At 47.3% G+C, this 27274-nt stretch overlaps 1 protein-coding gene and 1 long non-coding RNA gene across 2 annotated transcripts in view; one reads left to right on the top strand and one right to left on the bottom strand.

The window, feature by feature from the left end:
- The window catches only part of rptor (regulatory associated protein of MTOR, complex 1), a 127880-nt gene that overhangs the window by 59401 nt on the left and 41205 nt on the right, over positions 1–27274 (top strand). Inside the window, 14 exon segments of the mRNA XM_077015489.1 lie at positions 990–1099; positions 1101–1135; positions 5053–5128; positions 6909–7010; positions 10861–10944; positions 13330–13440; positions 14574–14648; positions 14956–15021; positions 15710–15901; positions 16707–16847; positions 17480–17600; positions 18216–18356; positions 19215–19370; positions 26944–27062. Coding sequence (XP_076871604.1) covers positions 990–1099; positions 1101–1135; positions 5053–5128; positions 6909–7010; positions 10861–10944; positions 13330–13440; positions 14574–14648; positions 14956–15021; positions 15710–15901; positions 16707–16847; positions 17480–17600; positions 18216–18356; positions 19215–19370; positions 26944–27062 — 1529 coding nt within the window.
- Positions 19243–20696, bottom strand: LOC143521948 (uncharacterized). Its single transcript, XR_013132876.1, has 2 exons — positions 20553–20696; positions 19243–19725 (listed from the first exon to the last, which is right to left on the bottom strand). It is a non-coding gene; the product is annotated as an uncharacterized LOC143521948 (long non-coding RNA).

Genomic DNA, 27274 nt, shown 5'->3' with positions numbered 1-27274 from the left:
GGGAGGGGACTATAATAGAGGAGAGGGTAACAGGGGGAGAGGGTAACTGAGGGGGGGGGGTAACGGGGAGGGGAGTATAATGGAGGAGAGGGAGGGGAAAAGGAGGGGAGGGGGGGTAACAGAGGGGAGGGTAACGGAGGATGGAGAGGATGTGATTTCGTGGGTAAGACTTCATCTGTTTGCAGTTAATTAAACACTGGGCATCAGAGAGAAAAGTCTGCAGAGAACACCACCCAGGGTTTTAATCCTTTGCACACACACCGCAGGCACGCACACACACGCTCACAACACATTACAATTATAAAACTTTATTGAGGGCATGATCACACACCCTCGATGCTATTACTGTTAATAATTGAGTCGATATAATTATTCATGAGTGTCTGAAGTAATGTAGTTCTATGGTTATGAGCTGATGACAAATTTGTTTCGCCAGCAGCAAGTCCCATATATTTATGGCCAAAAAGAGTGTCAGACTCTAGAACACTAGGACAAGCTCATTGCTATGTGCTACCGTTGTGTTGCATGGGTATTAAAGGAGTCACCTGTCATGAAATCTTTGCAACTCAAAAGCTGAAGGCATCTCATGGCTCTTTGAGCGCTCAACAGGTCACATGAGCAAAGTCAACAGGTCACATGACCACTGCCAGGTACAGTGTCTGGGGGAGACTGTAAATCTCCGGCAGAATGTGGCGGTTGAGAGGCTCTTCTGAGTGGGTGAGAGGCTTCCTCTTGCTCTCCATGATTTAAGGTGACGTGAGTTACAGCCACGTGCGCTGAACCACGCACCAAAGGTGCTCCTGTACACAGTTTGCATTGTCGTCTGAAGTGGTAAATCAGTTCTTTCTTGCTCTCTCTCTCACCCTCTGTCCTCTCTGTCTCTGTCTTTCTCTCTCTCCCCCCTCTGTCCTCTGTCTGTCTGTCTGTCTCTCTCTCTCTCTCCCTCCTCTGTCCTCTCTGTCTCTCCGTTTCCTCCCCTCCTTCACCAGATCTCTTCCAGAAACTCTTCCGTCAGGATCTGTTGGTGGCCAGCCTCTTTCGCAACTTCCTATTGGCTGAGAGGATCATGAGGTCCTATAACTGTACTCCAGTGAGCAGCCCCCAGGTTACCACCCACATACATGCATGCAATGTGGTAAGTATACGCATACACACGTGACTTGCCATTTACCATTCACATACCCACGTGACCTACCATTTACCATACACATACCCACGTGGCCTTCAATTTACCATACACATACCCACGTGGCCCACCATTTACCATACACATACCCACGTGACCTACCATTTACCATACACATACCCACGTGACCTACAATTTACCATACACATACCCACGTGACCTACCATTTACCATACACATACCCACGTGGCCTTCAATTTACCATACATATACCCACGTGGCCCACCATTTACCATACACATACCCACGTGGCCCACCATTTACCATACACATACCCACGTGACCTACCATTTACCATACACATACCCACGTGGCCCACCATTTACCATACACATAACCCACGTGACCTACCATTTACCATACACATACCCACGTGGCCTTCAATTTACCATACACATACCCACGTGGCCCACCATTTACCATACACATACCCACGTGGCCCACCATTTACCATACACATACCCACGTGACCTACCATTTACCATACACATACCCACGTGGCCCACCATTTACCATACACATACCCACGTGACCTACCATTTACCATACACATACCCACGTGACCTACCATTTACCATACACATACCCACGTGACCTACCATTTACCATACACATACCCACGTGACCTACCATTTACCATACACATACCCACGTGGCCCACCATTTACCATACACATACCCACGTGGCCCACCATTTACCATACACATACCCACGTGGCCCACCATTTACCATACACATACCCACGTGGCCCACCATTTACCATACACATACCCACGTGGCCCACCATTTACCATACACATACACACGTGGCCCACCATTTACCATACACATACCCACGTGGCCCACCATTTACCATACACATACCCACGTGGCCCACCATTTACCATACACATACCCACGTGGCCCACCATTTACTTTCTCTGCAGTTGGATTATATAGATATGTTTGTGTTATATATGTGTAGCTTGGACAGAGAGACACTGTGGTTTTTGTGATATAGAAGCATCAGGGGCCACCGTAGCCTAGAAAACCTTAAGAGGCATATTGTGTTTTGTTCTCAACATACACAAATGTGTGTTGATGTGTGATCGCACTTTCCTTACCTTCCTGATCCTAGCGGTGTGATTGCGACACTCGGTACGGACATAGAGCAGAGAGACTTGAATAAGGAAAAGCATTTCAGATAATTTAGTTTTTATCCCATGTAACTCCACTTTCTGCAGAGCTAGTCAGCTTCTGTGTACTAAAAGCAAATGATTCTTCTTACTTATTTAAAATGCCATCTTCCCTAAGCACTCCTACCCGTAACGCGTTTTTCATTAGCTGGCTTTCTCCTCGTTCTCCTCCGGTCATTGATCTCATTACCGTCACGTTCTGGGGTGCGGCGGAGAGCACGCGGCGTGATTTCTGCAGCCGCGATTATTAAACAGAGACAAAGCTGCGTTCTCGGAGGACGGCGAGCGTCGGAAGCGCCGCTGTGCCTCTACTCCGCTAAAGAGGTGTTGAGGGGGCTCGTGCGAGGATCTCTGAGCTGACTGGCCTGCACTGCCACAGAGCTGATTACCCACACGGGGACAGAAGTTTGGCTTAGTAAAGGCTCGTTGATGAGGGGAGAGAGAGGAAAAGTGAGTGGGGGGTAAGCAGGTAATAGAAGGTGTGTGAGGGGGGGGGGGGTGCTGACAGATGACAGCACTCCAGTGTAAGCAGCCTTTGTTATTCTAATGGCCTCGTTGTGTGTTTAATATTCATGCAGGGTCATTATTGAGAGCTGTGCTGGTAGGCAGCAAAACATGCCTGCAGGCCTAGTTGTGAGAGAGAGAGAGAGAGAGAGAGAGAGAGAGAGAGAGAGAGAGAGAGAGAGAGAGAGAGAGAGAATAATATAGAGGATGGGAGAAAGCAAATGTGAGAGAGAGAGCAAAGCACAGAGAGAAAGAATGATGGAGGGAGGGAGTGTAGTGTCTTTCGCTGCTGGGAAGGGGAGGTGTAGCTGGCCAAACAAGCCACTAACTAATTTGCGAGGGAAACCGTGTTCGGCCCCCCAGTGGCCCTCAGCGGTTCTGACTTTTGCTTTTTTGCTGAGTGGTGCGTTGCCGGCATTCCAGCGCTGACACTTCCATCATTACTGTAAGTGGACATAAGGGCTCCGCTCCGAGTCCACAATGTTCACATTTGCATTTAAACGGCACCGAAAGGTTTTAAAGTGATGCGTCAACATCAAGTACGAAGGTAAGCTAGGCTTGAGCGTTTGAAAGGCGTGGCTGAACACCTGACCGTTGTCACGCTTGTGCGACAGCGCAGCTCTTCTCTCTGCCCTGATTGGCCAAAAGTGTCAACGAAATCGTGAGACGTGATTGGTTTATGTGACTAGATACGCCCGCTCCTCCATCTGCAGGTCCAAAGTGTATACAAAGTGCTCAAAACTGCCATTGTTTCATTCTCGGATTTGCATATTATAATGTAGTTAACAGTAGTTCCTATCTCCTCTTTTATTCATGTAAAGTTCACAAGCCTGAAACATGGCAGAGTGGGTGTCGTTAAAGATAGAGTGGGTGTGGTTAGAGGTAGAGTTGGTGGAGTTAGAGCTAGAGTGGGTGGGAAAGCAGCTGATTAGAGTGATGTAATTCGTCTAATAATAAATGAACACCATAGACCTGAATCTGTGGCCCCACCCCAAAATCATTTGAACTGTGGAATTAGAATCAAGGGCTCAATATCAACTTCATTTATGAAAAAATTGATTGTTTTGGGTGCAGTTTATCCAATTAAGCGAATGGGCTTGTGTAGAGATGCTAATGCTAACATTTTACATTTCATTTTTTACATTTTTGAGCATTTAGCAGACAATCCTATCCAGAGCGACTTATAAAGTGTTTTGCATCTGTTCACAGAAGATAGTATCATAGATAGGTCAGAATTCAAGATAACCTAGAGCCAGACTACTAAACTACAGGAATTATTGGCGTTACGTAGAATTATTGGCGTTACGTAGTATTGCAAATGAACACAGGGTAAACAACAACAGGAATTAAAAACCGATACCTAGAAGTGCAAATAAGCATAGACATGAATAAACATACTATGTGCTGTCTGCAGTGTTAGGTACTCAACATTTAGATACTCAACAAACAGCTGACGGACGATTGTTCCACCATCTCAGATCCAGGACTGAGAGTAGTCTTGAGGATTGTCTATCATGAGACTTTAAGCATGGCATTTCAAGTCGAGCCATACTTGAGATACTCGAGATATGGATGCGGCTTTGACCATGGTCATCATTTCGGGATTTTTGGCTTTGTAAGCAAGCGTCAAGGTTTTATATCTGATGCGTGCCGCTACTGGAAGGGCGGTGAAGAACTCGGCCATGGAGTGACGTGTGAACTTAGGGAGATTGAAGACCAGTCGTGCTGCTGAATTCTGGATCAAGTGTAGAGGTCTGATGAACCGTAGAGGAAAACCCGCGAGCAGGAAGTTGCAGTAGTCTAGCTTTGAGATGACAGTGCTAACATTTATCATGAGCTGAGGGAGGAGCAGCATTTCTGTACAGCAATGTCTGAAGAGACGCTAGCCGGCTAGTCTCACAGCCGCCGTGTGTTGTACCTTTTACACACTGAGCACTGAGCCTTACAGCTCGGTGGATCAGAACGGGTGGCTTAGAGCGCACGCACTGATTAGCTGTCCAGGCATTGCGCCATCACATGGATCAGATGGGAAAATGCAGAGGGATTAACATAATGCTAACGTAACGTCTCTGCTGGAGCCATTTTATTTTCCACAGATTGTTGCAAACGCTGAACTAATTATTAATCCTTTTTGTGTGTGTGTGTGTGTGTGTGTGTGTGTGTGTGTGTGTGTTCCCTATTTGCAGGCAGGCGTGGGACCTTGCTGTGGATATCTGCCTGTCTCAGCTGCCCACCATCATAGAGGAAGGAACCGCCTTTAGGGTGAGTAACACCTGACCCTGGATCAGTCTTCATCAGTTCACTGTCCATTAGCCTAGCTGAGTCTCGTTTAGCTAGTTCACTTAGCACAGACTAAGGTAAGTCAAACGCTAGCCTAGCTAATGTCAGAAAAATGATCTCGTCTCATCTCTAAGCAGTTCACTTAGCATAGGCTAGCAAAAGCTAAGACCTGCTCAGGATCTGCCTTCATTCTCCCCTTCATCATGACTTAGCTATGCAGTGAATGTGTAGTAAAACCTAAGACAGCTAGCTTGCATCATAAGCTGCGTCTTTCGGGAGTTCCACAGCACTGATGTCACTGGTCCTGATGTCAGGCAGTCCCCAGCCTACAGCTTCTTTTAGCATGCACCACAACACTTCAGAAAAGGACAAATCACTTTTATTCGCATCCAATTAGCGATGAATTGCTAATTAGTATCTTAATAGGGTTCTGGAATTTGGCGTTAAAAGCCGAGAGTGCTTTGTTTGATTGTCACGGTGTTTTAGTGGAGTTTTTTGTATTTTAGGTAGAGTTCATCGACCATTTTTCAGGACAAGAAGCCTAAATAGTGGTGACACCCTCCCCCCCTAAAAGCATATCTATAGGTTGTGTGTGTGTGTGTGTGTGTGTGTGTGTGTGTGTGTGTGTGTGTGTGTGTGTGTGTGCGCGTGCGTGGAGGCTGAGTGTTGGGATTGTTTGAGGGTGCAAAGTGTCTCAAGGTGCAGAAAGCAGCACTTGTGTAAGTTTACACTGGGGTAAAGCAATGTGTCAGACACACACAGACACGGTAGATGTCACTACACACAACACACAGGGGGGCAATTATTGAATAAAATTTGCAGAATAAATTTCTGGGGATTTTTTTCTCTCTCGCTCTCGCTCTCTCTCTCTCTCTCTCTCTCCAACTAGTCTACATACTGCAGCTCTTAATAATTTAGTTGCAGCTCTGCTAATATTTAATCATTCAGCACACAGAGAAGGAGGGATAGAAGGAGAAGTAAAGAGAGAGAGGAATGACTTCATCTTTTTTTCCATTTTAGCACAACATTAGAAAAAGCTCAATGAGTAAAAGGAAAACTGTTCACATTGCAATGTACTGGAGTGTCTGTGTGTGAGAGAAAGAGGAATATTACAGACTGGAAAAGCTAAAGAAATAATATTAAAAAAGGAGTGTGTGTGTGTGTGTGTGTGTGTGTGTGTGTGTTAGTGAGAGAAGAATCCGCGATTTTCAAAGGAAGGATTCTCGAACAGAGCTCAAAAGAAATACTAAAAAGAGTGAGATGAAGGTGAAAGTGAATGTGGGAGAGAAAGAATGTTTTACAGAACAAGAGTTGGTGTCTGAGAGAGCGAGATAAAGAAACAGAGAGACAGAGGGCAGAGAGGGAGGAGGAGGAGGAGAGGAGGAGGATTCTGTGTCTAGGCAGGTGCTATGAGCAGCTGGAGACCAGAGCAGAGAGGAGGGAGATGTGAATTATATAAGGCCTTATGTAATGGGACTTCAGTCAATATTAATAGGGCTGATTCTGCTGGACCAATAGAGTTGCTCATATTCTGCTGGACCAATAGAATTGCTCGGATTCTGCTGGACAAATTGAATTGCTCTGATTCTGCTGGAATTGGTTGTGAATTTCTTGAGCCTGGACTAAAACTTCCTTGTTTGCATGTGTTTCAGGGGGTTTCCTTAAGCTGTGTATACACAAGTTAAGTGTGTGTGTGTGTGTGTGTGTGTGTGTGTGTATGTGTGTGTGTGTGTGTGTGTGTGTGTGTGTGTTGTCCCTGCAGCACAGTCCATTCTTTGCAGAGCAGCTCACAGCGTTTCAGGTGTGGTTGACCATGGGAGTGGAGAACAGGAACCCACCTGAGCAGCTGCCCATCGTCTTGCAGGTATGGCATTCTGGGATTTTGAGTCTCCACAGTCATCATACCAGTCAGAAATATCACTACAGATCTCCATTGTCCACACATCCTGGATTTTAGGAAGTAAAAGTATTCCTGTACCCCTCTTGTCCTTACCAAGTCGTGTTGGGATTAAATTTAAGATTGGTATCACTCGCTTTTATCTGTGACTCTGCAGGATGTGTTAACTTTATCTGTTGTCAGCGTTTCCTGCAACTTCCATCTGTCTGAAGCTCTCTTCTGGGGCCTGTAAAACCAAGTGAGGACGAAAGAAATCTACTTTGCAAGGCCAGTGTGAGAGAGACGGCTTTGCTAAGGGCAACGGTGTCGCTTCGCTTGAGTGGGATGTTCCCTAACGTTAAATAGTTTTGACCACTGAAAATGGTCTGGACGCCCTGCAGACACCAGAGGTCTTATTAGTGGGGCTCATTTTGGACATTCTCGATCACTGGGTAGAAAAATCAAGCATGAAGGCATGTCTGAAATCATGCACCAAAAGTCATGAAGGACTTCTAGGGGAACGTATGAAGAGTATATGCAAGGTACAGGTATGAAGTTCATGAAAGGTCTCTGAATACATCGTCATTAAAGCTGAAGGGACATGTTGCCATGTATGTAGAAATTAAGCCAGAAGAACAAGTAAATGTTGGGTTAGGTGATGAAAGTGTGCGGTAAAGACCTCCCGTTGGAAAGCCTAGGATTAAGGGGCGTGGCTTGGCTCTTGGCATGGCCGGCCTCACCGCATTATAAACACGTGTGTGTCCTTCCGGCTCTTCCCAGCGGAGCGGAGTTGCGTAAGAATGGCTGTTTGGCGCGGTCGTATGCCGTTTGGCCCGTCCGGATCTTTCCGCCGGTCCTGTCGGGGGCGGCGTGTTGGGTGTGCGCTCTCCGGGCAGACTGAGCTCAGGGTTTTAACGCAGATGGACGAGGGTTTTATCTTCACTCTCAACTTAAACTCGGTCGGCTTTCTCACTTCTCCACACACACACACACACACACACACACACACACACACACACACTTGCATACTCACATTGTCGTTCTCCGTCACGCTCTCACAATCGCACACTCAGTACACATAAACATTGAGTAATCCATTCCATTTGGCCTCAGCCGGAATCAACCAGACCTCCCTCTCACTCCACCCACTCTCTCTCTCTCTCTCTCTCTCTCTCTCTCTCTCTCTCTCTCTCTCTCTCTCTCTCTCTCTCTCTCTCTCTCTCTCTCTCTCTCCCTCTCTCGTCCCGTCCCGTCCCGTCTCCCACCCTCCCCCCCCGAAGGGTGTAACTCTGAGCATTAGGGCTAGCCCTGGCACGCCCAAACCACCGGTTTACTGCTGGGAAATTTCACGGTCACTGCTTTGATGCGATCTGGCGTTCTAATAATAACCTCTCTGCAGGGTGGCGCCCTCCACTGGCGATGTCCTTTATGACGTGCGTGAGCTTCATTTTCTCACGTTACTGTAGGCAGTAGTAGGTGGGTGGGTGTGGGGGGATATGGAGTGTTTTTTTTCTGCAAGTGAGTCTTAGGAGAGACACAAAGGTGTGTTTTGTATGAGTAGTATGTATGAGTAGTATGTATGAAGACAGCTTTGTCCATATAAGTCATTTGAAGTATGTGTGGGGGCAGTTCTTGTATATTTTGTGATAACTCATGGGACAGATTTGTGTAGATGCTTGAATTAGGCAGTTTAGGTAAAGAGTGACAGCTTTATGTGTCCGTGTCTATGGTGAAGGGTCAGTTTCGTGTTTGTGAGTGGGTAGACAGTTTTGTGTATTTGTGAGTGGGTAGTATAAGTTTGTAGGGTTGTACATGGGTAGAGTGGGTGAAGGGGCAGTTTTTTGTGTTTTGGCACAGGCAAAGGTTACGGTGCGGTGATGAAGGGGCAGTTGTGTAGATTTGTGTCTTAAGGGGCAATTTTGTGTCTTATTCCACAGGCAGTATTTGTAAGGGGGGGGCTAGTTTTGTGTGGGAAGTCTGGGTGAGGCAGGCCACCTTTGTGTGTTTTTCTGCGCGGGCAGTGCCGTGGGCAGTCCTTCTGCTCTGGTCCTCGCGCTCCGCACGCTGCTGTCACTCGGGGAGGTGGCCGTCCGGCCCCTCGCTGCCTCCGAGCTGTCCTGCGCCAGCCGTGTGTGGGCACACTCACGATGGTAGAAACACACACACACACACACACACACACACACACACACACAGGGCTGTGTCCGGATGCACTGTTTAAAGCTCTCAGAGCTCTTGAAATGAAAGCCATAAAAAAGTGCAGAAATAAGTCACGGTTTGAGTTTTTGCGCACACACACACACACACACACACACACACACACACACACACACACACACACACACACACACATGCGCGCCGTAGTAATGCCTGAAGCATTGTAACATACACAATGCGCAGACATATTGTAACACACACAATGTTGTAATATGCACAATGTGTCACGCATTTCCTGTTTCTCGGATTTCTACATTTTTGGGCTGCAAAATGAATCTCCCAGCCCTCCTTCACAGACACACGTTCTGTGTAATGTAATAAATAATAATAATAACCCAGACGTACAGCTCTTCATAACACACACACACATACACACACACACACACACATATGCACACAGCTGAGTTATAATTAAATGTGGGCAGCACATAGACTATGGCAGACGTAACACCTGGCCATGTTACTCCACCTGCCTGCTTGTTTGTTTTGTGTGTGTGTGTGTTTGTTTGTTTATGGTAAGGCTGTGTAATGGGTTATTTTTAAACAAATTAATAACAAAATAAAATACTAAATCAGTCAAGAACATTTCTTTTTGCAGGGGGGGGGGGGGGGGGGGGGGTCGCCCAGTTCAAAGTAAACTTATTTGCAGTTCTCAGTACCTCTGAAAACTGCACCATGCATCTTTTATAATATATATTGTATATCATATAGTATATAGTATTGTATATAGCAGGGGTAATCAATTAAATCTTTCCGCGGTCCATTTTTGGCAGATAGCTCAGACCTTAGGTCCGGGTCCGCGGGTGGCGAACGAAAGTTGTTGAGCGGGGGGGGGGGGGCGAACGTAACACTCAAATGGGTGGTGAACGTAACACTGGTCTGAAAATAAATTCTCCGGTTTAAAATATAGTCTCCCGTTAAAATTTTTTTGGCATTTGGGTCCGTATCCAGTTAATCAGGAATGTGATTGGGTCCGGACAGGACGGCGTTCGGGTCCGGATCCGGACCGCGGTCCGCCATTTGGTGATACCTGGTATATAGTATAGTGTATAGTATAGTATATTGTATTTGCCCAGTAATGTTGGGTACAGTGTCCGTTCCAGATCTTCAGCCGTGGGGTTTATTCCCATCTTCTAGGTCTCCTGGTGCTCTTCAACACACACAGGCTCACGGATCTCCCAAGCAGAAACTGCCCCAGGACCAAGCAGACCTAATCAGATCTTTACCTAAAGAGAAACGGTTGCTGCGTCCCCGGGCTTTACACCCGACTGACTCACGGAGGGGGTCACGTGAGACTGCACGGAGGGGGTCACGTGAGACTGCACGTGGTTGAAAATTAAGACAAAGTGATGTTCTTTTAGAATGCTGAAGCATCTCTATAATTCCGATTCTGCTAGAAGAGGCGGCCAAGCACCCTGTCCTGAAGAACATTTATCCCAGCGCAGTAGACCATTAGGAACTAGCCGCAGCGGAACTGGGCGGGGTTCATGATGGTGGGCAGGATTATCCGCGTTAGTGTGTGGGATGTGGGCGTGTCCTTTAGCTTTGTTCGTGTGCCAGCACTCAGACGTGGGCATGTCTTCGAGGTCCCTTCTCATCATGTCCCGTGGTTCTTTTTCAGGTCCTCCTGAGCCAGGTGCACAGATTGCGGGCTTTGGACCTGCTGGGCCGTTTTCTGGACCTGGGGCCGTGGGCTGTGAGCTTGGTAATGTTACACACACCACACACACACACACACACACACACACACACACACACATGATGAAGACATCACTTCAGCTGAGTGGGCGTTTTACGTTTGTGCTTGGTGCTAAGGTAGTTGTTAAGTGCTTGAGGTTTACTTTGTTAATTATGTCAGTAAAAGGCTTGTTGTGAAAGAGAGTGGAGATGAATGAGTACAGATGCTTCCAACATGCTAACTGCTCTCAGTTATCAGCAAGAGTTCCCATGAGAGCATGGAGAGGATGAGAGAGACAGACAGAGAGACACAGACAGACAGAGAGAGACATAGAGACAGATATACAGATACAAGGCAGAAAAAGAGCAGAAAAGTGCCTACGTTTGCCTCACTGTGATCCCATTTTGGTCCTAGTCACAACTCAGACGAATGATGATAATTTCAAACCTTTATTCAGTCGGAAAGAATCAGGGACACACACACATGCACACAGCCTGTGCCAGGCACTGAGCAAAATGGCTTTTCCTATGGCAACCCAAACAGCCCCACAAAGAAAAGATAAAGTCGCCAATAAAAAACCCCCAAAAAACACAAACCCCGCCCCCAGCCTTTCCTGGTCACCTTAAGGTGGCTGTTCTGAAGTTAGCGTTCCAAAGTTAGCCGAGTGTGATGTATGGCACAAACAGTTCATAGTTAATATTTATAGCTGTAATGGGCTCAGCAGTGCGTTTAATTGGATCTGCTGCGTGTCCTTTCCCACCGCGTTCCACTTGCTGGGGGACCTTTTACATGTGCAGTTAATCAATAGCTGGCACATCTGACACTAACTGGTCAGTGAAGGAAACAAGGGCGCACTTTAATCTGCTCGCATCCACCCTCCCTTATCCACCCTACCTGATCCACCCTCCCTGATCCACCCTCCCTTATCCACCCTCCCTTATCTACCCTACCTTATCTACCCTCCCTTATCCACCCTCCCTTATCTACCCTACCTTATCTACCCTCCCTTATCCACCCTCCCTGATCCACCCTACCTGATCCACCCTCCCTTATCCACCCTCCCTTATCTACCCTACCTGATCCACCCTCCCTTATCCACCCTACCTGATCCACCCTCCCTTATCCACCCTACCTGATCCACCCTCCCTTATCCACCCTACCTGATCCACCCTCCCTTATCCACCCTACCTGATCCACCCTCCCTTATCCACCCTCCCTTATCCACCCTCCCTTATCCACCCTACCTGATCCACCCTCCCTTATCCACCCTCCCTTATCCACCCTCCCTTATCCACCCTACCTGATCCACCCTACCTGATCCACCCTACCTGATCCACCCTCCCTTATCCACCCTCCCTTATCCACCCTCCCTGATCCACCCTCCCTGATCCACCCTCCCTTATCCACCCTCCCTTATCCACCCTCCCTTATCCACCCTACCTGATCCACCCTCCCTTATCCACCCTCCCTTATCCACCCTCCCTGATCCACCCTCCCTTATCCACCCTCCCTTATCCACCCTCCCTTATCCACCCTACCTGATCCACCCTCCCTTATCCACCCTCCCTGATCCACCCTCCCTTATCCACCCTACCTGATCCACCCTCCCTTATCCACCCTCCCTTATCCACCCTACCTGATCCACCCTCCCTTATCCACCCTCCCTTATCCACCCTCCCTTATCCACCCTACTTTATCCACCCTACTTTATCCACCCTACCTGATCCACCCTACCTTATCCACCCTGTCTGATCCACCCTGTCTGATCCACCCTGTCTGATCCACCCTACCTTATCCGCCCTACCTTATCCGCCCTCCCTTATCCACCCTACCTTATCCGCCCTCCCTTATCCACCCTACCTGATCCACCCTCCCTTATCCACCCTACCTGATCCACCCTCCCTTATCCGCCCTACCTTATCCACCCTCCCTTATCCACCCTCCCTTATCCACCTTCCCTTATGCACCTTCCCCTTATCCACCCTCCGTTACCCACCCTCTCATATCCACCCTACCTTATCCACCCTCCGTTACCCACCCTCTCATATCCACCCTACCTTATCCACCCTCCGTTACCCACCCGCCCTTACCTACATTTCTTGTACCTACACTTCCCCCCCTTTATGTTGCTATGGCTGAAAATGTTGCGTCGTTGGTGAATAGTGAAGTTTTTAAGCAGGAGTTTCTTATGTTGGTGAGAAATGATGAAATAACTAGCGAAAAGTTAATTGCGTGCGTGTGTATGTGTATGTGTGTGTGTGTGTGTACCTCCTCTTTCTCTCACTCTTTTATACTCTCCCTCACCTTCCTCTTATCTCTCCTTCATCCTGTTTCATTCTTCCGCTCTGTCTCTCTATTCTGCTGTCTCCCTCTCTTTGTCTCACTCTCTCTCTCCCTGTCTCTCTCTCTCAGGCTCTCTCCGTAGGAATCTTCCCCTATGTCCTGAAGCTACTGCAGAGTTCAGCGAGAGAGCTGCGACCTCTTCTCGTCTTCATCTGGGCCAAGATCCTGGCCGTGGACAGCGTAAGCGCCTAAACCACTCCCCCCGCATGCTCCCCCCGCACACACACCCTGCACACTCCAAGTGCACACTTCGCAAAGTGCACTCAGGGCACATGGAATGGCAGAAAGCAAAAACTGACTTCAGCAACGCTTCAGCGAAGCATCTTGCCAACACCCGGGGTCCTCTAGAGGGCGGGGCTTCCAGAAGGTGGGCCTTCTAGAAGACGGGCCTTCCAGAGGGGGGTCCTACTGCCGGTCGTTTCTCCGCTGGAGTCTTTTTTCTGCCCATTAAAGGCGTTTGGCTCAGCCAAGCTCATATCCCGAGCTCCTCAAACAAGCCAGAGTCAAGCATCTCAAATGCCTCGTTCCCACAGACCTAACGAGGCTCTGAAAGAACACCAAAAAAAACGTACAGAAAGCAAAGGGAAGACATTTGTCTCCTCTGATGACTCAGATGTCTGCGTCCCACTGTGTGCAAGCGTGCTTGGTGGGTGTTTGTGTGTGCGCGTCTGCGTGTCTGCGTGCATGCATTTGGTTTGTGTGTGTGTGTGTATGTGTGCATGCGCAACGCAGTTGTCGAACCCCACCCATGGATGGTTCTACACCATTAGGACAAATAAACATAATTAGTGTTGTAAACATGGCTGTCGTGTCCAGCAGACTTTAATGTGGGAGTGAGTCTTCTGTCACCTGGTGTACACTCTCCCACTCGAACACTGAGAAATGAGTCGGTTACAGATTGTTCTGACTGAGGGAAGTTTCTTAAAATATATGGATATCTGTCATTTTCTTCTTCACCTTGACCAGTCATAATTGAATGATCGCATCACTGGTGTAATCATATGTTATTAATACGCAGTGGTCACTCCAGGCAACTGTGTGGTGTTCAAGTCCCTACAGTCTGATTTCTGGAGAACCTGAAAGTTCTGTGTGTGTGTGTGTGTGTGTGTGTGTGTGTGTGTTGAGAGAGATACAGACTGACCAGCTGATGTATGTGTAACCATGGGAGTCGAAAGATCCTATTTAATTAAAGCTTTCTCACCTGCACCAGTCACCTACACCCACTCACTGGGCCACACACGTTTGTCTTTGATCCTTTCATCTCTCTTCTTTCTCACCTAATTCTTTCCCTCTCTTTTCCTCCCGCTCTGCAGTCCTGCCAGGCTGATCTGGTGAAGGATAACGGTCATAAGTACTTCCTGTCCGTCCTGGCTGATCCCTACATGCCGGTAAGATTCCCCCAAGTCTCACCCCAGGTTTTGAGCCTCACAGAATCGGTCCGGTCTTGCGTTGGGTTTCCTGACTGACATCAGTCATGGACACAGTCATGCACATGAAACAACCAGCACAAGAGAGACTTGGTCTTGGTCTTTGTTTCTTATGTTTTGTTTTATAATTTTTTTTACGGAATGATTCATTAATTCATCTGTTTCCATCTTGGTGTTTATTTCTTATATGTCTTTTTTTTGTTTTGTACGGAGTGATTCATTGATACTTCTGTTTGCATGACTCATTGTGCCCTGACTTGTTTGCCAGGCGGAGCACCGGACCATGGCTGTCTTCATTTTGGCCGTGATCGTCAACAACTACAACACAGGACAGGTGGGTTCGTGAGCTACGACAAACGTGCTCCGCTCGTCTTCTGGACGAGAGTGTGCGTACAGTAGCAAAAAAAACCACAACAAAGGATGTCTGTTCTGATCTGTCCTGCGTCAGTGATGACACTTTTGTTCTAGTTAAACTCTGAGACCCTGCAGTGTCTTGCTGTGTTCCAGAATAACCTACCAGTGCTGTTTGTTAAACCCAGAGCCCAACTAGTTCAAAGTTTTCCCATTCCAACGCTCACAGGACTCGACATCACGTGGTACCACATCACTAAACATCACGACATCATGTTGTACCACATAACTAAACTGCAGTGTCCTGCAGAATTGGACCTGACTGTTCCTCGTGAGGCATATCATGAGGTTATTAAGAGATGGGCTTGCAGTTATTACTCTCTGCAATATACTGGGATGTGACCTGTTTTCAGGAACGTGGCTTTGATTCGAGGTTCTACCCGATAAAGGGTTTAACGATTTAATGGGAATGATGTATTTAACGGGATCCTGCTTTTTCTTGTTTGTTTGTTTCTACCGAGTTCCAGTGGTGCCTTGTGTATTCTCAGATACGTGCCAAGAGTTTCAGTGTGAACTTGACCTCTGCGTGTTTCTGTGAGCGAGTGCTGTGCTCTCTGGCTACACACAGACCCGCTAACCTCCCGCGTCGCCCTATCTTCCCTGCCCTGCAGGAGGCCTGTTTGCAGGGTAACCTGATCGCCATCTGCCTGGAGCAGCTGAGCGACCCCCACCCGCTCCTCCGCCAGTGGGTGGCCATCTGCCTGGGCCGGATCTGGCAGAACTTTGATTCAGCCCGCTGGTGCGGGGTACGGGACAGCGCCCACGAAAAGCTCTACAGCCTCCTGTCCGACCCCATCCCGGAGGTACCCATCCGGAGCTGACGCCAACACCCCCCCCCGGAACGTCCCCCTGAGCAAAACTGGGATTTTATTGGGATTTCAAGAAGTGCAGCGATGATTTCAGATATGTGAAGTGGGTTGTGAACAGAACAGTTCAAACAGGAAATAATAATTTGAAGTAAAAAAACTAAGTTTTGGAGTTCCTCCAGGTCCAACGCATCGTTTCTGTTCACTTCTAGTCTTAGTTTGGTCAAAATGTGACCATCTCCAGTTTGGTTAGTGCTTTATGACCAGAGTAAAAGCATAGTGTTGGTTGAAAAGGCCCATGTTTCCAAGTCCAGTCAACATTTTTGCTGTCCCCCACTGATCTATAATAAAGAACATTGCAGATCTGAACTGAACCCAAGTCCAAAACATCTGAACCAACCAATCAAAATCATCATTGGATTCCTGGCTCAGTGGTGCTGGGAGTTGGGTCAGTGCAGAAATGTGGACTGTCGGGGGATCCTTGAGGCCCAGAAAGCCCTGGAACAAATTTTATTGGGAAACTCCTTAACTTTAAATTAGGGTAACTCCTTTACATTAGGATAACTCCTATACATTAAGATAACTCCTTTACTTTAGGGTAACTCCTTAACTAGGGAAACTCTTTATCCTGAACTTTAATAGTAACTCTTTAATAGGATAACTCGTTTACATTTGCAGGGGTAGTGATTAAAATTGTTCCTGTACTGGTAGAAGTGAAAGTGTAGGACCATTTTAACACGACTCCTCTGGCGGTGCATGTAAAGTCTGCAGTGCTGTGCTGACTCCCAGCTGTGTTGCACAGGTGCGGTGCGCGGCCGTGTTTGCCCTGGGGACGTTCGTGGGGAACTCGGCCGAGCGGACCGACCATTCCACCACCATCGACCACAACGTGGCCATGATGCTGGCCCAACTCATCAACGACGGCAGCCCTGTGGTCAGGAAGGTAAGGAGCAGCACAACCTCCACCTGCAGCTGCAGACTCACCTTTGCTAATGTTTTTTTCTGTGCTAGCTTACCTGTGCCTGCGTTAGCTTAATTGCTCAAGCACACCTGCATCGGCACTGGCTGTGCTGGACTGGCTTACATGTGTTAGGACGACCGTATTAGCTAAAGTGTTCTGGCACATTTGCTTCTGTGCTATTATACCCACACTAGCTTACCTGTACTAGCATACCCACACTAGCTACCCATGCTAGCATACCCACGCTAGCATCCCCACACTAGCATACCCACACTAGCTTACCCGCACTAGCTTACCCATGCTAAAATACCCACATTAGCTTGCATGGGCTAGCATACCCACACTAGCTTACCCATGCTAGCATACCCGCATTAGCTTACCCATGTAGTATACCCACTCTAGCTTAAATGTGCTAGCATACCCACATTATCCTACCTCTGTTGTCATTCCTGCACTACCTTCTCCATACTGGTGTACCTAGACTAGCTTATCTATGTGTTTTTCCTTGTCTAACCGGTGTTAACCTGCTATTCCTGTGTGCATGTGCGTTGATTTGTGCCCATATTCATATATTATCATTTCTTAACTGTTCTAGCGGTTGTTAACCATTACAGGAGCTGGTTGTGGCTCTGAGTCACCTGGTGGTCCAGTATGAGAGTAACTTCTGCACAGTGGCACTACAGTTCATGGAGGAGGAGAAAAACTATGCAGCGCCCTCACCTGGCAACACTACAGGTACAAGCCACCACCACCCCCCCCCCCCCCCCCCACACACACACACACACACACACACACACATATCTCCCCCCATCCCCACCTCCACATTAATGGTCAGACTCACCTGTACAATGGTGCATTGAACATCCCCCTTCACAAGCTATAAAAAAAATACAATCATATATGGTATGGCCAATGCAACTGTATCCTGTGACTCTTAGAGATGAATTTCTGTGTCCAACGTGGCCATTTAATATGTTATAATGATGGTTATAATCCCAAGGTGTCATGGAATTCACCTTATCCCAGCCCAAACGTGATGATTAAATGGATGGTCAGCATGCAGCATAAGTGTGCTGACTGTAGCTTTAAACGTTGCAAACAGAACTGGGCACAGCAGTTCTAAATAAATATTTCAACATTTCTGCAATTAGCCTTTATTTGACTTACCCCGAGTCAATTGAACCCATCAATAAAGTCTTTCTGCTGACTCAGTGCAGTTCCTATAGCCCTCAGACACCTTCAAATGGCACACACAATCAAAATCACTCTTTCAGTGCTCTGTCTTTCTCGGGACATGTTGAGGAAGGCTGTTATTTCCCTAACCGTAAGTGGCGAATTGCCACTCTCCAGAGCCTGGTAACCTGACTCCGGTGAGGGACGGCCCGACCCTGCCGCGCCTGCGACCCGTTAACTCCTACACCAACATCCGAGCGGCCACCACTGCCCGCAACCTCAACAAGAGCCTGCAGAACCTCAACCTCAACGAGGAGGGTGAGCTGCTCGCATGCACCAGCTGGCATCTAACCCCTGACCCGTTATTAACCCCTGACCCGTTATTATCCCCATGTGCCAGAATGTTCCAGATTCTTCCGAATCTTTTCTCCACCTGCAGGACATTGTAATCCCCACTTTTTCCTGTCTGCACTCTTCGCCTCATTCTTTTAGCAGATCCCATATCCAAGGGGACTAGAGTCAGATTGACTTACTTGGCCTCGGTCTACAAAAACACTGCCTGCAGTGACTTCAGCCTTCGTTTGTTTTAATGAGACAAGATAGTTGTTTGTTCTGATGTAATTGCCATTAACCTCGAGGGAAAAGTGCAGAACGGAGTGGAGGGGAAGTTGGAATGACATTTGGACTGTGACCTCTTAAAATCGTTAAGCTGAACATCTCTGGCCCTGTCGTTGCTGACGCGCAAGAAGACAGCGCAAATGTTCTGTGGCTTCTGACATCAGCCCTGTGTGTTAACATCATATTCTGTCATCACTCAGGGCCAGAAAAGGATTCCTATATTTTAATCTCCATTGTAACTGAATCTTGACGTAATTCAAGTTTGTGTGAAAGGATCATTTAGAAACTTGCAGAGTGGAGAGACTCCTCTGAATCATCTAGAAACCTGTCTGGTCCAGATTATTAGATTATTTTAGATTAGATTAGATTAGATTAGATCAGAATCAAACTGTTGGCAAGTTTGTGGATAAAAACTAGTGTGGCTAAAAGCACTACTCTCGGTATTTGTTTAGTTGATATTCAGTTCCATCCAGCCGAGCAACAGTCCCTCTGGTATATTGGCCAAGCAGTTGCGTGCGCGTGTGTGTGTGTGTAAAGTTGTGTGTGCATGTGTTCCAGGTGGGCCTGTGACCTTTTCACCTGGCAACCTCAGCGCCAGCAGCAGTGCCAGCAGCACCCTGGGCAGCCCCGACAACGACGAGTACCTCCTCTCCTTCGAGACCATCGACAAGATGAGACGCGTCAGCTCCTACTCCTCCCTCAACTCGCTGATCGGTGAGCAGAGACGCAGTCACACCACATGACGCGCACACCGCGACACGAACCCCGCTAGCCCACAGAGGCTAACGCTCTGCTATCGTACAGAGGGGTCTTCGCCAGAGATGTTCAAAAGTCGCAGATTTCAAGTCCGAGTCAAGTCACGCGTTTTTAGGCTAGATGCTAAGTCTGGTCATGAGTCTTTAAGCTAGAGTCCAAGTCAAGAGTCAAGTCAACACCAAGAAACGCTTGGGGATATGAGATGAGTTTTTTTATTATTATTTTGTGTATATTACCTTGTTAGCTTCTACTGTCGGCAGTCCCCCGTTGTAATTTTCACCCCAATCAGAATTAGTCCTCTGCATTTACCCATCTGTGTAGTGAGAACACACACACACACACACACACACACACACACACACACACACACACACACACACACACACTAGTGATCACTAGGGGGCTGTGGTGCACACATGCCCAGAGGAGTGGGCAGCCCTAGCACTTTAAGTGCCTTAAGGGTTTAATAAGTGCCTTGCTCAAGGGCACTTCAGTCATGGCCTAGGGCCTGGAAATCAAACCACCCACAACTCGTTCTCTAACCACCAGACTGTGACTGTCCTGTTAGAATTAAATTTAAACTTAAAAACAAAATCAAATCTGGATCACATTGGTGTAATTTTGCATGCTCAAAACCGTATATAACGCTCATTTTCATTCTGCGACGGTTATTTGTCTCGGTGTAAAACGACCTTAACGTGTTGGTCGATATTTGGGGACGAACATCTGTTATAGAGGTAGCCTACTAGCGTCAAAGTAAACAATTGTATCATTACGGGAAAAAAGTTCTCATTAAGACAGATGAGACTTGGACATTAATTTACACATGTATTACTCCTGTAAAACAACATTTATGGCAAGCAAAATAATTTATAATTTTTTTACAGTTAAGTAAAAATGTCGATGGTTGCTCTGTTTGTTGATAAGTGGCTACTACGCTAATTGGGGCTACGCTAGCTACAATGATGGCTAAGTGTCTAACATAAATTAAACAAACCTACCCGGGTGGGTTTTCATGTGTCTTATGAAGTTTCAAGTGGTGTTTCAGTGTCTTTGTGCCCATCTCTGGTCCACGCCCACCACGCACCACCCTGCTCTGTTAGAGAGAAACAGTAACGATATGTAAGCAGTATTACTGACCTCCACCCATTAGTCTCCATCAGGGAGTCGCTTTATCAGTTTCACTCCAGCAAAACAGCAGGCGCAGCAGAAAAGGCCAACGAGCGAGGGAGCCTCTATTCAGTGTGCTGCTGGAGTCTGAGGGTGTCCTCTCTCCCCCAGCAGTCTGAGGCTCTGAGGTGTGTGTGTGTGTGTGTACGTGTGTGTGTGAGAGTGAGAAAGCAGAGAGACGCCACTTACTGTCCCTGTGGAGAACCGAACCCTCTTTCTGACTGCAGTCCTAAGTCCCATGCCTTCACACCCGCCCCCTTCCAGTAGTTACCATGGAAGCTTCTAGAACAGCGGGTCAGCGACCATCTGAACGCCACCTGCCAGATTTCACTTAACACCCAATATATATATTTTTTTCACCTTCTGTGTGGTGTCTGACCAGACTGACACACATGTCAGTTCTTATTTATTTCTAGTTATCTGAGATACTGGGGTCAGAAAAACATAGACGGAACGTGCCCAGCAAGTCAAACAGGCATAACTCTTACCTTCCTTCAGGAAACAGACACTAAAAAAATGTACCATGTCACTTATGTCATGTAACGTAATGCAATGGGGGAAGTAATGCAGACGCCTACAGCATTAATAATCACTGACGGCCATGAGAGAGAATCGGTAGGCCGGCGATTGCCGCTATGCAAATGAGATGTTGACGGCCTACGGCACTCTGGTTCACGGTCAGCACGTTGGCCTTTTTGGGGTCACTGCTCTGAGGTGCGGAGGCCAGTTCTAATGCGGATCACTGAGGCTTCACGCTGGAGCAGCGGCCGACCGCCAGACCGCCGCGAGTTTATTTACGGGGTTTATTTACGAAGAGGCCGTTTATGAGGTGGCGAAGCGCAGCTCTCTGGCCCGTGCTGCTGCGCGTGCTGCTTGGCCCTGGCGCCCCCACGCTACTCCAGGTGCTTTTTGAGGTGTCGGTCGTTGTTTTTGTTTCCCAGATTTGTTTGGTTTTCCTCCCAGGTATTTTGAACTATTTTGAACTCACGGTTCCATCTCTGAAATCGTGCATGTAAGAGCTGTTGAGAGGCAGCAGATAAAACACACACTCTCTCTCTCTTTCTCTCTCTCTCTCTCACTCTCTCTCTCTCTCTATTGCAATTGCTTCTTTTTGTACTCTCTCCTGCTTTTTCTTTCTTGCTCTCACTCTTTCTCACTCTCACACCTTCTCTCACTTTCTCTCTCTCTCTCTCTCACTCTCTCTCTCTCTCTCTCCTCTCCTTGCCTTTTTAAGTGACATTTCTGCTTTGTGCTCATAATCCCTCGTCAGTATCTGTGGATTTGAGGGGCTTTTAGGGTCCCGTTCTGTTCAGAATTGTCCCTCTCGGTGCCTGTGATGGTATATAAGGTAATATGCCTCCACCAGCCGTGCTGGGTTTATGGGGCTCTTTGTCAGAGACGTTAAGACAGGATTATTGCAAGTGATGTGTTTCATCTCTTCCATTCTCGTCACTTTTAGCTTTTGGGTTATTTCACTTGCCCATTAACCAATCAGCATTCTTCTGTGGCTTTTAACCAATCAGCAGACTCCTACACACTTTGCTCCTGAGCAAGTTGTCCTCAGCTGGTTTTGGCTCTTCTGTTTTGTTCTACGTCTCCGTATCTCATTCTCTTTGCTTATCTCTCGTTCTTTCTCTCTCCCCCAAACACACACACACGTTTACATAAGGTAGTGCCAAAGCATTGTCAAAATAACAAGTAATGATGCATACAGCACTTCGTATGTTATTGATTTCAGTTACTGTCGATGAATCAATTCAAATGAAGAGGGAAGCAGGAACTGGTTTGACGGAGTCTGGAGTCTGCAATCGAGGGTGATTTCCTGCCAGTGTCGTTCATTTGTGTGTGTGTGTGTGTGTGTGTGTGTGTGTGTGTGTGTGTGTGTGTGTGTGTGTGTGTGTGTGTGTGTGTGTGTGTGTGTGTGTGCGTGCGCGCGTGTGTGTGTGCATGCATGTGCACACACACACACACACACACACACACACAAGCTTAGGCAGGTCTCTGGTTTATAGTCCAATTGGGTGTGTTCTTTGCCACAATGTTTCTGTATTTAATATTAGTCTCTGGTCAGGTGATATACCCAGTGTCCTGTTGTTTTATGGCCAGAACCACTACGTTTTTGGGTCTTGCAGTGTTATAACTCTTTATAAATGTCCCCTCTCTCTGTCACCTCTTCTCTCAGCTTCTTCTTTTTTATCTTCTGCCTGGGTGGAGCCCGAGGACTCTACGCCCCACCACCTCTTTTCTACAGCCCCCTTTCAGCCTCTTTCCTCCTCTTCCCTTTCTTTCCCCCCTCTATCTACCCCATCTTACATAACCTCCATCTGAGGGCTGCTATGGGAGGGAGGGTGGGGGCACCAGTAGAGCATACCGTCCACTCACGTGTGGGGGGCGGTGCTGGGGGCTGGAAGCGTTTGTTATACACGCCCATAGCCACCAAGCAAACACCAAGAAACAGCAGTGCTCTAAACACCAGCTGGTCCAGATGAGCCGTGTGACTGGTAGAGAACATTCCAGCCTCACCATTGGTCGACACCAGCGTTTGTGGTCGTTGGGTCGGCGTGAAAGGAGCAGTAAAAGCCTGAAGCCCAGTACATTGTAATTTATGTTTTTGGCAAATAATGGTGGTGGTAATTCAAGCTGGCCAACATGCCCAGTAAATTCTACACAGTGGAGGCTGCAGTACAGCAAGCTAGGACTAGCATGATAGCACGATGATGAGATATTACACTACCTTTAGAGTTCTGGTGTGTTGAATGCATGTGTGTGTTCATTTCACGTGTGTGTATGTGTGTCTCGTCACCACGATATTGCTGTTGTAAAACTCCCAGATCAGTTTGACATGCTGAGGTTTAGGTATTCTTGTTTTAACGGGAGACTCCTCACATCCCAACAGGATGGCAGCAGGAACCTGTGCCTATATGCCACATGACCTCTTTCCACCAATCAGCAGAGGCCCGGGCACCCTTATAATGCTGCGTCAGGCTCTGTAGGGCCATTTGACTTGATCCCTTACAACACAAAAGCACAAAGTGACCCCCAGCAGTAGCTGATGCAGTTCAGTTCATTCTCTGCAACTTTCAGTTTGTTCTCCGAAGACGTCACCACTGACTGCGGCTCATCGGTGCACGCTTGTCCAGGCTTCGTGTGGCCTTCAGATTAGCTCAAGAACATTGTGCAGAGAGCTTCATGGAATGGGTTTCCATGGTCGAGCAGCTGCATCCAAGCCATCTTGTGCAAAACGTCGGATGCAGTAGTTTAAAGCGTTCCCTGGAGTGACAGATTGCACTTCTCCATTTGGCAATCTGATGGTCTGTGGTTGGAGCTTAACAGGAGAACGGTACTTGTCTGACTGCATTGCCAAGTGTAAAGTGTGGTGGAGGTGGGATTATGGTGTGGGGTTGTTTTTCAGGAGCTGGGCTTGGCCCCTTAGTCCCAGTGAAAGGAACTCTGAATGCTTCAGCATACCAAGACATTTTGGACAATTCCATGATCCCAACTTTGTGGGAACAGTTTGGAGCTGGCCCCTTCCTCTTCCAACATGACTGTGCCTGCACAGAGTCCTGACCTCAACCCAATAGAACACCTTTGGGATGAATCAGAGCAGAGACTGAGAGACAGACCTTCTCGCCCAATGTCAGCATGTGACCTCATGTTGAAGCATCTCTATTTACAAAGGGTGGACTAACGTTGGAACCCTATGGATTAGGAATGGGATGTCACTTAAGCTCGTATGTGAGCAATATAGTTTGTGTGTGTGTGTGTGTGTGTGTGTGTGTATATTAAATGAGACCAATCAAATGAGACATCCTTGGGAAAACATTTGAGCCACACTGATTAAAAGGGAGAGGAAACCAACCAAAACCACTGTAGTGCCAATGCACACAGATCAACAATGCCCAGAAGTGGATGGCCATCAAAACTTAGACCAAGAAGCACCAGAACAGTAAGAATTCAGGTAAAGGCCAACCCACACATCACCTCCAGAGAGGAAATGTACACGTGTCTACAATCAGGCGAAAAATCAATAGACAGGTCAATCATGGGAGAGTTGCTATAAGAAAGTCTCAGCTCTCAAGAAAGAACAAAGTTGCTCAGTTAAACTTTGCCAGAGAGCAAACCAGAGGCTTTCTGGAAGTCCATTCTCTGGACAGATGAGTCCAAAATTGAATTATTTGGCCACAGTCACAGGCACCATGTTTGTAGAAAAGTCAATACTGCATATAAAGAGAAGAACCTCCTCCCAACAGTGAAGCATGTTGGTGGAGATGTGAAGGTCTGGGCCTTTCTGCCTCTGGACCTGGACGACTCCATGTTATCCAGGGAACCATCAATTCCGAGGCCAATCGGCAAGTTCTTTACGAGAATATTCTGCCATCAGTCAGAGAGTTGAAGTGAGGATGGAAAAGGATTATGCAACAAAGACAACAACAACAAAGACAAACTGCAGAGGAATGGCTTAACAGAAGTAATTTGCACTCTGGATTGACCCAGTCAATGTTCAGACCTCAATCCCATAGAAATGCTGTGGGAAGATCTGAAGCGGGCCGTACATGTCAGATGTCACTGCCTCAACTCGTGGAGTTTTACTAGGAGGAGTGGGCAAAAATCCCAAAAAGAAGTGTGAGGCACTCATTTGTGGTTACAGAATATACACACACACACACACACACACACACACACACACACACACACACACACACACACTAAAGTGAACCCAATCCTGAACCCAAAAGCCACCGGTCAAGAAAGTGTGATGTCAGCGTATTAGTACAGTAACCTGTATAGTGTATAGTTCTGTCCTGGAGCCAAATGACTGCGATAGGTTCTCATTAATATTTAAATGCTCTCATTACAGATACATTTACATGAGCCATTATTATGAATCGCTTGTGGCGGTGCTCCGCCTCCATTATTTTGATTTAATTGAGCTTGTGTAAAGCATGTGTGGGTGTGTGCTGGGCTTCACATGAGAACGTTGTCTTCTGATCTGAGACCAGTTTTGCGTTTCCTCCCACTCCATAATGGTGGAGAATTAAGGGGCAGTAGAAACTAAACCTTAGAACGGTTTGTAGTTTGAAGCTGATCTTGGAACAGTTTTCAGTTTGAAGCTGATCTTAGAATAGTTTGAAGTTGATCTTAGAACAGTTTGTAGTTTGAAGTTGATCTTAGTAGTTTTCAGTTTGAAGCTGATCTTAGAATAGTTTATAGTTTAAAGTTGATCATGTGATCAGTCATGAGCTTTGAGTGTTTGGCTTTGCTCTTAGCTCGGAGGTGCGATGATTCGAGTCTGAGAAAAGAGAGAAAGTGGTGTGTGTGAGTGAGGAGGTGTGTGTGTGTGAGTGAGTGAGGAGATGTGTGAGAAAGATGATTGTGTGTATGAGGGAGAGAGAAGTAGGTGTGTGTGTGTGTGTGTGTGTGTGTGTGTGTGTGTGTGTGTGTGTGTGTGCGTGCACATTTGTGAAGGGTTTTCCCCAGAGTTTGAGTTTAAGAAACTCCCTGAATTGATCATTGGGTAAGATGGCAGACACACACTGAATCTCAATGACTGGAAACCGCACTGAGGCTTTCTCACACTAACACACACACACACACACACACACACACACACACACACACACACACACACACACACACACACACACACACACACACACACACACACACATGACAATACACACCCTTTGAATACCACAGGGGTAGCAAACATAGACTCAGCCTAGCACAGCGCAGCAGTCAACCAACAGCAGCACTCCGGGAACAGGATGATCTGAGGACCTAATGTAGACAGCGATTCATGGACGAACTCGTTCCCCCTCTGTCTGTGTGTGTCTGTGTGTGTCTGTGTGTGTGTGTGTGTGTGTGTGCATGTGTGTGTGCGCGCATAAGTGATGACATTTGGCACACGGCAAAAAGAACGAGTGCATTTAAGCAGAGTGAGGATGATTGACAGAACAAACACACAATAACAGCATGTTAATGTCATATCTGATTGGGTGAATTCCCAGGGGGATAGAAAAAACAGAAGCCCCGCCTCCTCTCTATCCCCCCCACTGACGATTTATAGCCATTATATCACGCTCGATGATGAAACCTAAATGTCACTGTCTGATCACTGATAGATTATATTGCATCACGCTTGTTTCATCAGCTGATGAATACGCGTCCCTGCTGCAGAAACTCTGGGTCTCCTGCACCAGCAGCAAGGCAGCGTTTCTCTCCTACGCTGTTTACACGTTCACGTAATGTTGGAGGAAACCTTTTAGCACGCTCTCAACCACCTTGTTTGGTTCTAGGTTTTTACGTAAAGTGACACGGCATGACATTGTCCTCTGTTGTGTGTCTGTCCCTTCTTCTCCAGGTGTGTCCTTCAACAGCGTGTACACTCAGATATGGAGAGTGCTGCTACACCTGGCGGCCGACCCCTTTCCGGAAGTTTCTGACCTGGCCATGAAAGTCCTTAACAGCATTGCGTATAAGGTACAGCATGAGACTCTCTTAATTTCTGTTCACTACCCTCAAGGTACTCCTCTAAAGTGTCCCCAGGGGACCCTCTCCTCATATCAGCTTCATTATGGTGCACTATAGGACCCCCTCTCCTCATATCAGCTTCATTATGGTGCACTATAGGACCCCCTCTCCTCATATCAGCTTCATTATGGTGCACTATAGGACCCCCCTCTCCTCATATC

This window comes from Brachyhypopomus gauderio, chromosome 8 (genome assembly GCF_052324685.1).
Source record: "Brachyhypopomus gauderio isolate BG-103 chromosome 8, BGAUD_0.2, whole genome shotgun sequence".
NCBI classification, from domain to species: Eukaryota; Metazoa; Chordata; class Actinopteri; order Gymnotiformes; family Hypopomidae; genus Brachyhypopomus; species Brachyhypopomus gauderio.
Note: the sequence above shows the minus strand (reverse complement) of the source record. Positions and strands in the feature narration are given on the sequence as shown.